A 12,224-nucleotide genomic window follows, 5' to 3' on the forward strand; every position below is an offset into this window, starting at 1 on the left:
CTACCTGCTCCTCTGGTTTGAAAACTTTTTTGGACTGCCACATACAGGCACTATCCAAATTGAATTGTCTCCATAGCAGCCTCCACACGTTGTCTCCATTGCTACCTCCAAAAGTCGTTTATATAGCTGCCTCCATACATCGTCCCTTTATCAAACGAGGTGTGTCAGGCCGAAATTTGGGTTGTTTTCATGGATTCCACATCAAAGTTGTTAACCTTGTCGCCACCCTGCTGTGTTATCCACAAAATACACTGGCAAACTTTTACCATTTACGGATATTATTTCAGCGCTTCTTGCGCATCTGTTTACATTCCCCTCACCCGCCATATCCTAAACTTATAAGAACGCTACTACACTTGATCTTATACAAAAGGTTCTTAGAAGTGCTGTTTGGGGAGTAGCCTAGAGACAGGGGCTTGGATTGGCGAAAGCTCGCCTGGCAGCGGAGCGCCAGCTCCATGCGCATCATGCGCTTCTTGCGCATCTGTTTACATTCCCCTCACCCGCCATATCCCAAACTTATAAGAACGCTACTACACTTGATCTTATACAAAAGGTTCTTAGAAGTGCTGTTTGGGGAGTGGCCTAGAGACAGGGGCTTGGATTGGCGAAAGCTCGCCTGGCAGCGGAGCGCCAGCTCCATGCGCATCATGCGCTTCTTGCGCATCTGTTTACATTCCCCTCACCCGCCATATCCCAAACTTATAAGAACGCTACTACACTTGATCTTATACAAAAGGTTCTTAGGAGTGCTGTTTGGGGAGTAGCCTAGAGACAGGGGCTTGGATTGGCGAAAGCTCGCCTGGCAGCGGAGCGCCAGCTCCATGCGCATCATGCGCTTCTTGCGCATCTGTTTACATTCCCTTCACCCGCCATATCCCAAACTTATAAGAACGCTACTACACTTAACTTGGTGCAGGCTGGGACCGAGTCTGACCCTGGGGCTGGTCATATACTGCCGACGCAGAGGATTGCGGGGCCTACCTCGGTCCAGGTCTAAAAAAGGCCTACTATACCTCTTCCTCCTCCCACCCCTCCTCCACCTCCTCCTCCGAATTACCATCCGTGGGCATGGCGCCATCAGTCGGTAGCTCTAGGCACAGCAGCAGTGCCGTCGCTAAGCGACAGCAGGCGGTGCTCAAACTGCTGAGCCTAGGCGATAAAAGGCACACCGCCCAAGAGCTATTACAGGGCATTCCACATCAAACTTGTTAACTTTGTCGCCACCCTGCTGTGTAATCCACAAAATATACTGGCAAACTTTTATCATTTACGGATATTATTTCAGCGCTTCTTGCGCATCTGTTTACATTCCCCTCACCCGCCATATCCCAAACTTATAAGAACGCTACTACACTTGATCTTATACAAAAGGTTCTTAGAAGTGCTGTTTGGGGAGTAGCCTAGAGACAGGGGCTTGGATTGGCGAAAGCTTGCCTGGCAGCGGAGCGCCAGCTCCATGCCAAGGTCCAACTAACATAGTTTTAACTGCAGCACCTTTAATCTACTACTAGTTCACTGCCTCCATACATGGTCCCCTTATCAAACGAGCTGTGTCAGGCAGAATTTTGGATTGTTTTCATGGCTTCCATGTTAACTTTGTCGCCACCCTGCTGTGTAATCCACAAAATATACTGGCAAACTTTTATCATGTACCGATATTATTTGAGCGCTTCTTGCTCACCTCCTTTGGTTCCATTGGTTCCTTTGGTTCCCATTGGTTTGAAGCCTGAGTCCATTTAGGGTATGTTGCCATGACACTCTCTAGCCTGCCGCTGCTGCCGCTGCCGCTGCCTCTGCATGCCATCCCCTATAGTGTCAGGGTCAATTATTGGATGTTTTAGATGCTATCTAGCCTCATTCGGTCACTCTGTCATGGCCATGCTGTTGCCCATAATTTTGGCATAATGGTGCGATTAAGCAGCCTCAGAGGCATCCATGCATGCTGCCCCTGCTGTTTCCTGTCCATTTCCGTGGTGTTTCCATCCTTTTCTGAGGTTCCCAGGAGTTTGGCCAAGCTTCCCTGTGCAGAGCCTTGGTCCCCTTGAAAAATGCTCGAGTCTCCCATTGACTTCAATGGGGCTCGTTACTCGAAACGAGCACTCGAGCATCGGGAAAAGTTCGTCTCGAATAACGAGTACCCGAGCATTTTAGTGCTCGCTCATCTCTAATCACCACCCAAAATATCCACAAGGTTATGAAATTGACTGTACTAAATCATTAAGACTTGTGTACATTTCACATCATGCCAGCCTGTACATTATAGAAGAAGAAGGCCTTTTATGATTATCAGATCCTAAATAAAGGTTATTTTCTAAGATACCATACAAAAAGGAAGAAATAGGCAAAGTACAGCTCACCCCTGCAACATTCCAGTTTTAGCAGTATAGATCGAACAGTCCTGTGTGAGGTGTCTGAGGAGCCTACTCATTGGATAAACTGGATCCCGTGACCTCCTGGAACTTGGAGCTGTACACAGGCCCGAAAACCAGAAGTACTGGAACAACAATGAAAAGTTATTTGTCCTTTTTATTTAGTTCTGATCCCCTGGGAGTTTTCCACATTCATGGGAAACCTCTGTAAAAGGAACCTGTCACCAGGGACCTCATTTTCACTAAAGACAGGTTGCAGAAGCCCATTACAGCTGCATTGCACATATGTCTTTCTCTAAGTATTTTCATTCCAATATAATTGTAAGTTATAACTTACCTTGCACCCTGACAGAATCCTCTGTGTAGTCCCAGGGTTGCGCTTTGGTTTGGTTGCATTTCAAAAAAGAACATGTGACTGACTTGTCTGTGCTACTCACTCCTCCCTCCTGCAATGCAATGCAATGTGATGGGCTTCTATAACCTGTCTTTAGTGAAAATGAGGTAATTGGTGACAGGTTCCCTTTAACCTCTTTGCATTCAACACTGTTCATAGATGCCTCATAGGTAAAATAAGGCCTATTGGAATCTCGCAAATCATTTGCAATTGGATTGAAAACTTGCTGAAATATCGTATTCAGAGAGTTTTGGTCAATGATTCCTACTCACAATGGTCACCAGTTATAAGTGGTGGACCCCAGGGCTCTGTCCTTGGCCCACTGGTTGGGCCTCACCTGGAATATGCTGCCCAGTTTTGGGCACCAGTCCATAAAAAGGAGACCCTGGAACTGGAGATGGTACAACGAAGAGCCACAAAAATGACAAGGGGGATGGAGGGTCATGAGGACATATTAAAACAACTAGATTTATTTAGTCTTGAAAACAGACGACTAAGAGAGGACATGATTAATTTATATAAATATATGAATGCTCTAAATTATGGTTGAAGGTTGTTCCAAGTTAAATCAAATTAAAAGACAGGGGGAGCTGTCTGCGTCTGTAGAAAACAAGGTTTAATCACTAGAGGCGACAGGGCTTCTCTACTATGAGAACGATAAATCTGTGGAATAGCCGAGCTAAGGAGCTGGTCACAGCAGGTACAGCAGAGAGCTTCAAGAAGGGTCTAGATGCCTTTTTACATCTAAATAACATTGATGTTTATGTTATATAGAATTGTTTCCTCCAAATCCCTTCCTCATCATATCCCTTCCCTTCCTTGGTTAAACTTGATGGTCAATGTGTTCTTTTTTTAACTGCATAAACTATGTAAATTATGTAACTATGTAAGTAGACTACAAAGCATTTCTGCCATAACCTTCCCTTGAGCCATGACAGTGACAGACCCTCTAGTGACAGACCCTCCAATGAGTTCAGAGAATTCCAATCAGTGACTAGATCCTTCTTCTTGTAATATACGTAACAAGCTGTAGTAGACTTGGCATGTATAGAGTGTCATTGGAGGTGAAACATTGGACCAGCAATCTTACTCACAATAATAAACTCTTATCATGGGAACTGAGTCATTATGACCATGTGGAGTTTAGGGAAGTTGCCCGTGTATTTACCCAAAATCGATTAAATGAATTCAATTAATTTCTATCACAGACACTTGTCCTTGGACTCATTCCCACCATGTTCCACATGAAATATATAAAAAGGAAACATTTCAGAGATTCGGTCCCAAACATCTTAGGAACCAACCATGAAGTTTCTTCTGGTAGCAGTCTTACTCGGAGTCGCAGGTATGAATCCTAACAATTCTTAGCTCGAAGGTCTTGACATCCATTTCAAAATCTATATTTGATTTTCTAACCACTTGTTTAATGCCATTTACTACTTTTTTTCTACAACTTTTTTGTCCTTTACCCCACAGCCGCCTATGACGATGATGATAAAATCGTTGGAGGTTTCACCTGCACCAAGAACTCTGTCCCCTACCAGGCATCCCTGAACTCCGGCTACCACTTCTGCGGTGGCTCCCTGGTCAGCAACCTGTGGGTCATCTCCGCCGCTCACTGCTACAAGTCGTAAGTCCTGTTTGATGAACATAGAAACTTAAAACTTTAGGATTTTGGTGAAAGGGGTTTTCCATGACTGTTATACTGATGTCTTATTCCAGCTCCCTTCTGATGAATTGATGTTCACTCAGAAATAGCATGGCTTAGTAAACTTAAATCCATTTTTATTTAACTATTTATTTGTTAATTTTAAGTTTTCTGCAAATAACGAACCTATCATAACTGAAATAGGGGTCCTTGGTAGGGACCTGTTATGGTTGGGGGTCAGCTGTGATTGTAGGTGTTAGAGGCAGGGAGGGGGTGAGCCAAATGCCGAATGCAAATCCAAACTTTTGGTTGAAGTCCAGAGACCCTTTCCCACAATGTTCAACATGGACTCAAGCATTGTGAGTTCAAGTCCGCTCAACACTAGCCTTACTGAGCTTACTCCAGATGTTGGAATAAAGCAATGACCATACACGTTCCCTGATGACCTATGTAATGGCTATGGAGCCAATGGGGACAGTCTGACAGGCATTGCACATTGCCATTTCCATTTGTTCCATAGTATAGCTGAGCTTCTAAGTAGGCCTAGAGGTTAAGGTTTTGGTTTGGAAGCATTAAAAAAAGCATGCGACTTCTCGGCGCTGCTCACTCACTCCTCCTCTCCTTAGCTGGACAGTGAGCAGCCCAAACAAGTCATATGTGTTTTTTTTAAATGCATCCAAACCAAAAGAAACTTGGGACTCAGAACAGGATTCTGTCAGGGCGCAAGGTAAGTTATAACAAACTATTATATTGTAATGCTAAATCCTCGAGAAAAGGCAGGAAGACATTGTTGGATCTTTAGTGAAGATCATAAGACAACCAAAAGCACATTACATGATAAAGCAAATTATAAATATATTAATACAGATATATTAAAACTCAATTTTCTAGGTAAATAAAAACATTTATTTTTAACAATTAAAAAAACCAATTCAAAGAAGATATAGAGTTTAGCACAAACTAAAATGGGACAAAAGGATGCACCAGTACAATATAACTGCAATAAACAGTGGTGGGTCAGGTTTTATTGGTGCCCAACATGAAGGTTGGTTCCTGAAGTTAAAAATAAAAGCTAATAAGTGCAAAATCTTTAAATTGATCCAGAAGTTTCCTATGTTTTGGAGAAAACACTGAATGGTTAAGATGTTTAAGTTAAAAAAAAAAAACATTTTGGGTTCTAGGGTTGGGGTTTACTATTGGGTCCTAAGTGGTAGACAAGTCAACCAAAAAAATTATAACTATATCTTAACATTTATGGTTCAGGAGCATTCAAGTTCGTCTTGGAGAACACAACATCGAAACCAATGAAGGTACCGAGCAGTTCATCTCCTCCGCCAAGGTCATCAGACATGGAAGCTACAACTCCAGAACCTTGGACAATGACATCATGTTGATCAAGCTGTCCACCCCCGCCACCATAAACTCCTTTGTTAAATCTATTGGTCTTCCCTCTGGCTGTGCACCTGCTGGAACCACCTGTCTGATCTCCGGATGGGGCAACACCCTCAGCAATGGATGTAAGTCAGCAATTCTTACAAAATGCATTCTTACAAAGATGCTCTATAGGCCAAATGAAGATGATTGATACCCACCCTCATTTTTTTCTTTTGCTTTGTTGTAGCCAACTATCCTGACCTCCTCCAGTGCCTGAATGCCCCCATCCTGACCACTGCCCAGTGTACCGGAGCCTACCCCGGAGAGATCACCGACAACATGATCTGCGTTGGATACCTGGAAGGTGGCAAGGATTCCTGCCAGGTAAATTTCAATTTATTATAATTATTTATATAATGCATCCTGGTGGGTACATGTACAACTAGACTTGATGGTCACAGTGGCCTTTCTGAGGCACAGATCTAAGCAGTTACTATAATTATTCAAGCAATCTATCAAAGATGTAGTATTTGCATATGGAACAGTCAATCTTGCAACTTCATCTAGTTAAATAATCACTTAGCACTTCTGTCTGGTGCTGGTTAACACAACAAGGTAGCAACACAGCTAAACATCTATGGACTGGCTCACTGGCAGGACCCAACTCCACTATTAGTCCATGTGGCTGTTATAGCCACACCTCATACCTGCTGTACACTCCATAAAGTTTGTTACAACTCACCAGAAATGGACACATCAGGACCATATATGATCCCTAATAGCAACTTCAATGGAGCTCATTGTAGGTTCATCTGAACTACTGAAGTTCATGCTGCTGTTGCCACCTTCATGTGAATCTATAATCATGTTTTTCTACTCAACTCTTCTCAGGGTGACTCTGGTGGACCCGTGGTCTGCAATGGACAACTGCATGGTATTGTCTCCTGGGGATATGGCTGCGCCTACAAGAACTATCCTGGTGTCTACACCAAGGTCTGCAACTACAACGCCTGGATCTCCAGCACCACTGCCGCTAACTAGAAACTTCATACGGCCATCAACCACTTGGCCCTATTAAACATCAATAAATGTCTAATTGCCTTTAAAAATTGAATTTCACTTATTATTTGGTTTCAATTAGAGATGAGCGAACATACTTGTCCGAGCTTGATGCTCGTTGCTCGGACGAGTATTTCACCAGCTCGAGAAAATGGCATCTCCGGGTGTTGTGATTTTTGGCGGCCAGAAACAGAGCCAATCAAAAGCCAGTAGACTCTGCACTCCACCCAGCATGATGTGGTACCCTTACACGTCGATATCAGTGGTTGGCTGGCCTGATCAGGTGACCCTGGAATAGACTAGCCCCTGCCCGCGCTGCTCGGATCATTCTCTGTCTGGATGCCGTTAGGGAGAGAGCTGCTGCTGGTCAGGGAAAGCGTTAGGGTGTTCTATTAGCTTACTGTTAGGCAGGAGTGATTCTACAAGAACCCAACAGTCCTTCTTAGGGCTACAATAACATTTTATTTTACTTTTTTTTGGTTTGCCTGTGGCTGGGCTTGCTGCTATTAGTAGTGCAGCTAGTACCATATTGTGAGTAATTTGCAGGGAGACTTGCGACCGTTGTGTTTAGCTCTTAGTGACACACATATCCACCTTAAACACCAAAGTGGGACAATTTATTAGGGGTTTGATTTGAATTAGGCAGAGTCTGCAGATTTTTTTTTTTACGTTTATTTCTTTTTATAACTCAAAGTCATCTGGCAAAGCAGTGTGCTTTCAGTGTAGGCTAGCAAATAGCCATAGGAGTACCCCAACAGCTTATTTAGGCCTACAATAGCGTTATATTTTCCTTTTTTTTGGTTTGCTTGTGGCTGGGCTTGCTGCCATTAGTAGTGCAGCTAGTACCATATTGTGAGGAATTTGCAGGGGGACTTGCTACCGTTGTGTTTAGATCTTAGTGACACACATATCCACCTTAAGCACCGAAGTGGGACAATTTATTAGGGGTTTGATTTGAATTAGGCAGAGTCTGCTGATTTATTTTTTTTTACGTTTATTTCTTTTTATAACTCAAAGTAATCTGGCAAAGCAGTGTGCTTTCAGCGTAGGCTAGAAAATAGCGATAGGAGAACCCCAATGGCTTACTTAGGCCTACAATAGCGTTATATTTTCCTTTTTTTTGGTTTGCTTGTGGCTGGGCTTGCTGCCCTTATTAGTGCAGCTACTATCATATTGTGAGTATTCTGCAGGGAGACTTGCTACCGTTGTGTTTAGCTCTTAGTGACACACATATCCACCTCAAACACCGAAGTGGGACAATTTATTAGGGGTTTGATTTGATTTACGCCGAGTCTGCTGATTTATTTTTTTTTACGTTTATTTCTTTTTATAATTCAAAGTCATCAGGCACAGCACAAAATCCAGTTGTGTGCTGTCAGTGTAGGTTAGAAACTAGCCATAGCAATAGGATAGCATCATTTTGTTTAAAAAAAAAAAAAAATTTAAGTTTACACTTTAATTTGGAAAATGTTTAACCCGAGGGCTAGGGGCAGAGGACGAGGGCGTGGACGTGGGCGTCCAACTACTGCAGGGGTCAGAGGCCGTGGAGTCTGAGACACCACCTGCTGATGAGGGAGCAGGGGAACGCCGCAGAGCTATACTCCCTAGGTTCATCATGTCTCAAGTTACTGGGACTCATGGTAGAGCACTGTTGAGGCCAGAACAGTGCGAAGAGGTGATGTCGTGGATTGCGGACAATGCTTCTAGCCATTTGTCCACCAGTCAGTCTTCCACGCAGTCCACCCATGTCACCGAAATCAGCACTCCTCCAGCTCCTCCACCTCAGCCTCCTTCCCCCCAGTCTGCCCCCTCCCAGCAAAATTTGGCATTTGAACCGGCATACTCTGAGGAACTGTTTTCTGGACCCTTCCCACAGTCACAAACCACTTGTCCGGTTGCTGCTGAGCTTTTTTCCGATGCCCAGGTTTTCCACCGGTCGCAGTCTGTGGGTGATGATGACATTATTGACGCAGTGGAAGAAGTGTGTAAAGAGGTGTCAGACGATGAGGGGACACGGTTGTCAGACAGTGGTGAATTTGTTGTCAGGGCAGGACGTCCGAGGGGGGAGCAGACTGAGGGATCGGAGGATGATGAGGTGACAGACCCAAGCTGGGTTGATAGGCTGGGTGAACTCAGTGCTTCTGAGACGGAGGCGAGTCCTATAGCAGAACAGGTTGGAAGAGGCACTGGTAGTCAGGTCAGTCAGCTTCCTCAAGTCTACAATGAGGTGTGGACGTGGATGTCTGATATCTGTCAGGTGCTGAGTAACTTTGAGGAGTCAACACAGATGGTCAGTGGCGATGTTGGCGAGACAGAAGGGAGGAGAATGTCGGAGAGACAGAAGAGGGGACCATTGCTCAGTCCTTCACTGTTCAGCGTGTATGGCCAGAAGAAGAGGAGTTGCAGGAGGAGGAAATGGACAGTCAGGCCAGTGAGGGGAGTGAATTCTTGCGCGTTGGGACTCTGGCACATATGGCAGATTTCATGCTAGGCTGCTTATCCTGTGACCCTCGCGTTCAAAGAATTTCTTCCAGCACCGATTACTGAGTATTCACTCTCCTGGACCCAGGGTACAAGAAAAATCTTTCCACTCTCATCCCTGGAGAGGAAAGGAGTGTGAGTGCATGAATACCAGCAGGCCCTGGTGCACAAGCTGAAACAGTATTTCCCTTCCGACAGTGCTAGCGGCAGAGGGCGTACTTCTGTGGGACAAGTAGCAAGGGAGAGTAGGCGAGCAGGCAGATTGTCCAGCACTGGCAGGGGTACGCTTTACAAGGCCGTTGCCAGTTTTATGTCACCCCAGCAAGACACTGTCACCTGTCCCCAGTCTCGGCAGAGTAGGGCTGATCTTTACAGAAAGATGGTGAGGGAGTACGTAGCTGACCATACATCATCCTAAATGATCACACAGCTCCCTACAACTACTGGGTTTCAAAGCTGGACATGTGGCACGAACTGGCGCTGTACGCCTTGGAGGTTCTTGCCTGCCCTGCCGCTAGCGTGTTGTCCGAGCGGGTTTTCAGTGCAGCTGGTGGCATCCTTACTGATAAGCGTACACGCCTGTCGACTGACAGGCTGACGCTTATCAAGATGAATAAAGCCTGGATTTCTCAGGATTTCCATTCTCCACCAGGTGAAAGAAGCTCAACCTGAATAATGTATGCACTCCTCCTCCTCATTTTCCTCCTTCTCCTCCTCTTTGTACACTAAAGCAGGGGAAACTGCCTATTTTTTGCCAGGGCCAACTGGCTCTAGCTATAGTACTCTATGTATTTAATTTTTCTGGAGGGCCACCTACCCGGTCCTCTGTTTTAAACAATTTTTTGGAGTGCCACATACAGGCACTCAATCTATTTAATTTTTCTGGAGGACCACCTACCTGCTCCTCTGGTTTGAAAACTTTTTTGGACTGCCACATACAGGCACTCAATTTATTAAATTTTTCTGGAGGACCACCTACCTGCTCCTCTGGTTTGAAAACTTTTTTGGACTGCCACATACAGGCACTATCCAAATTAAATTGTCTCCATAGCAGCCTCCACATGTTGTCTCCATTGCTACCTCCACATGTCATCGCCATAGCTGCCTCCAAAAGTCGTCCATATAGCTGCCTCCATACATGGTCCCCCTATCAAACGAGCTGTGTCAGGAAGAATTTTGGGTTGTTTTCATGGCTTCCACATCAAACTTGTTAACTTTGTCACCACCCTGCTGTGTAATCCACAAAATATACTGGCAAACTTTTATAATTTACTGATATTATTTCAGCGCATCTTGCGCATCTGTTTACATTCCCCTCACCCCCATAACCCAAACTTATAAGAATACTACTACACTTGATCTTATACAAAAGTTTCTTAGCAGTGCTGTTTGGGGAGTAGCCTAGAGACAGGGGCTTGGATTGGCGAAGGCTCGCCTGGCAGCGGAGCGCAAGCTCCATCCCAAGATCCAACTAACATAGTTTTAACTGCAACACCTTTAATCTACTACTAGTTCACTGCCTCCATACATGGTCCCCTTATCAAACGAGCTGTGTCAGGCAGAATTTTGGGTTGTTTTCATGGCTTCCCCATCAAACTTGTTAACTTTGTCGCCACCCTGCTGTGTAATCCACAAAATATACTGGCAAACTTTTATCATTTACCAATATTATTTCAGCGCTTCTTGCGCATCTGTTTACATTCCCCTCACCCCCCCATAACCCAAACTTATAAGAATACTACTACACTTGATCTTATACAAAAGGTTCTTAGCAGTGCTGTTTGGGGAGTAGCCTAGAGACAGGGGCTTGGATTGGCGAAGGCTCGCCTGGCAGCGGAGCGCAAGCTCCATCCCAAGATCCAACTAACATAGTTTTAACTGCAGCACCTTTAATCTACTACTAGTTCACTGCCTCCATACATGGTCCCCTTATCAAACGAGCTGTGTCAGGCAGAATTTTCAGGTGTTTCACCAGATACATAGTGGAACTCGGCCCATCTGTCGCCGCCATGCTGGAGACCTGAAGTTGCAATCATAGCAGCGCCAATATGGATGCCCCATACTGTCACTCTTAATCATGGAACCATTTCCAAAAAAACAATTAAAAATAGAACCACTATGCTATTCCATTATTCCTAGGTGAAATATTCAAACGACCCGGCCTGCTTTGAAAATTATAATTTTTTCAAAGTAAACGCTGCTGGTCCCCCAGGCCCATTTTGGGTGGGGAGGAGCCAAGAGACAGGGGCTTGGACAGGCGAAAGCTCTCCTGGCAGCGGACCGCCAGCTCCATCCCAAGATTAGGCAGCCTCAGAGGCATCCATGCATGTTGCCCCTGCTGTTTCCTGTCCATTTTGCCTCCACTATCCTCCACAGCGTCCACCAATGTCTCCATGTGCAACTTTCAACTCTCTATACCCCAGACGCTGGAGCACGAGAGGATATGCAGCACATCATCCCCTTATCAAACGAGCTGTGTCAGGCAGAATTTTCAGGTGTTTTACCAGATACATAGTGGAACTCAGCCCATCTGTCGCCGCCATGCTGGAGACCTGAAGTTGCAATCATAGCAGCGCAATATGAATGCCCCATACTGTCGCTCTTAATCATATAAGTCGTCTCCATGGCTGCCTCCACATGTCGTCCCCTTATCAAAAGAGCTGTGTCAGGCTAATTTTTCGTGTGTTTCACCAGATACGTTATGGAACTTGGTCACTATGTCGTCACCATGCTGTGTTATCGACTAAATATACCGTCAACCTTTTGTTCCCATAGGAAATCATTTCAGCGCTTCTTGCTCACCTCCTTTGGTGAAGCCTGAGTCCATTTAGGGTATGTCGCCATGACACTCTCTAGCCTGCCTCTGCATGCCGTCCCCTATAGTGTCAGGGTCAAT

General features: G+C 45.0%; 1 protein-coding gene across 1 annotated transcript; it reads left to right on the forward strand.

The window, feature by feature from the left end:
- The first annotated feature begins 3,973 nt into the window (after window positions 1-3,973).
- LOC140105653 (trypsin-like) lies at window positions 3,974-6,902 on the forward strand. The gene is made up of 5 exons (XM_072129659.1): window positions 3,974-4,111; window positions 4,243-4,396; window positions 5,678-5,931; window positions 6,036-6,172; window positions 6,680-6,902. Exons 1-5 carry the CDS (start codon window positions 4,072-4,074, stop codon window positions 6,827-6,829), a joined length of 735 nt encoding a protein of 244 aa, XP_071985760.1. The 5' UTR covers window positions 3,974-4,071; the 3' UTR covers window positions 6,830-6,902.
- The last annotated feature ends 5,322 nt before the right edge of the window (window positions 6,903-12,224 follow it).

This window comes from Engystomops pustulosus, chromosome 11 (assembly GCF_040894005.1).
Source record: "Engystomops pustulosus chromosome 11, aEngPut4.maternal, whole genome shotgun sequence".
Lineage (NCBI taxonomy): Eukaryota > Metazoa > Chordata > Amphibia > Anura > Leptodactylidae > Engystomops > Engystomops pustulosus.

Excerpts from the sequence above, each read along its gene's own strand:
- LOC140105653 (XM_072129659.1), top strand. The coding sequence starts at position 4,072 with ATGAAGTTTCTTCTGGTAGCAGTCTTACTCGGAGTCGCAG. Across the intron at positions 4,397-5,677 it reads GCCGCTCACTGCTACAAGTC|GAGCATTCAAGTTCGTCTTG; the intron begins GTAAGTCCTGTT and ends TTTATGGTTCAG. Across the intron at positions 5,932-6,035 it reads CAACACCCTCAGCAATGGAT|CCAACTATCCTGACCTCCTC; the intron begins GTAAGTCAGCAA and ends GCTTTGTTGTAG.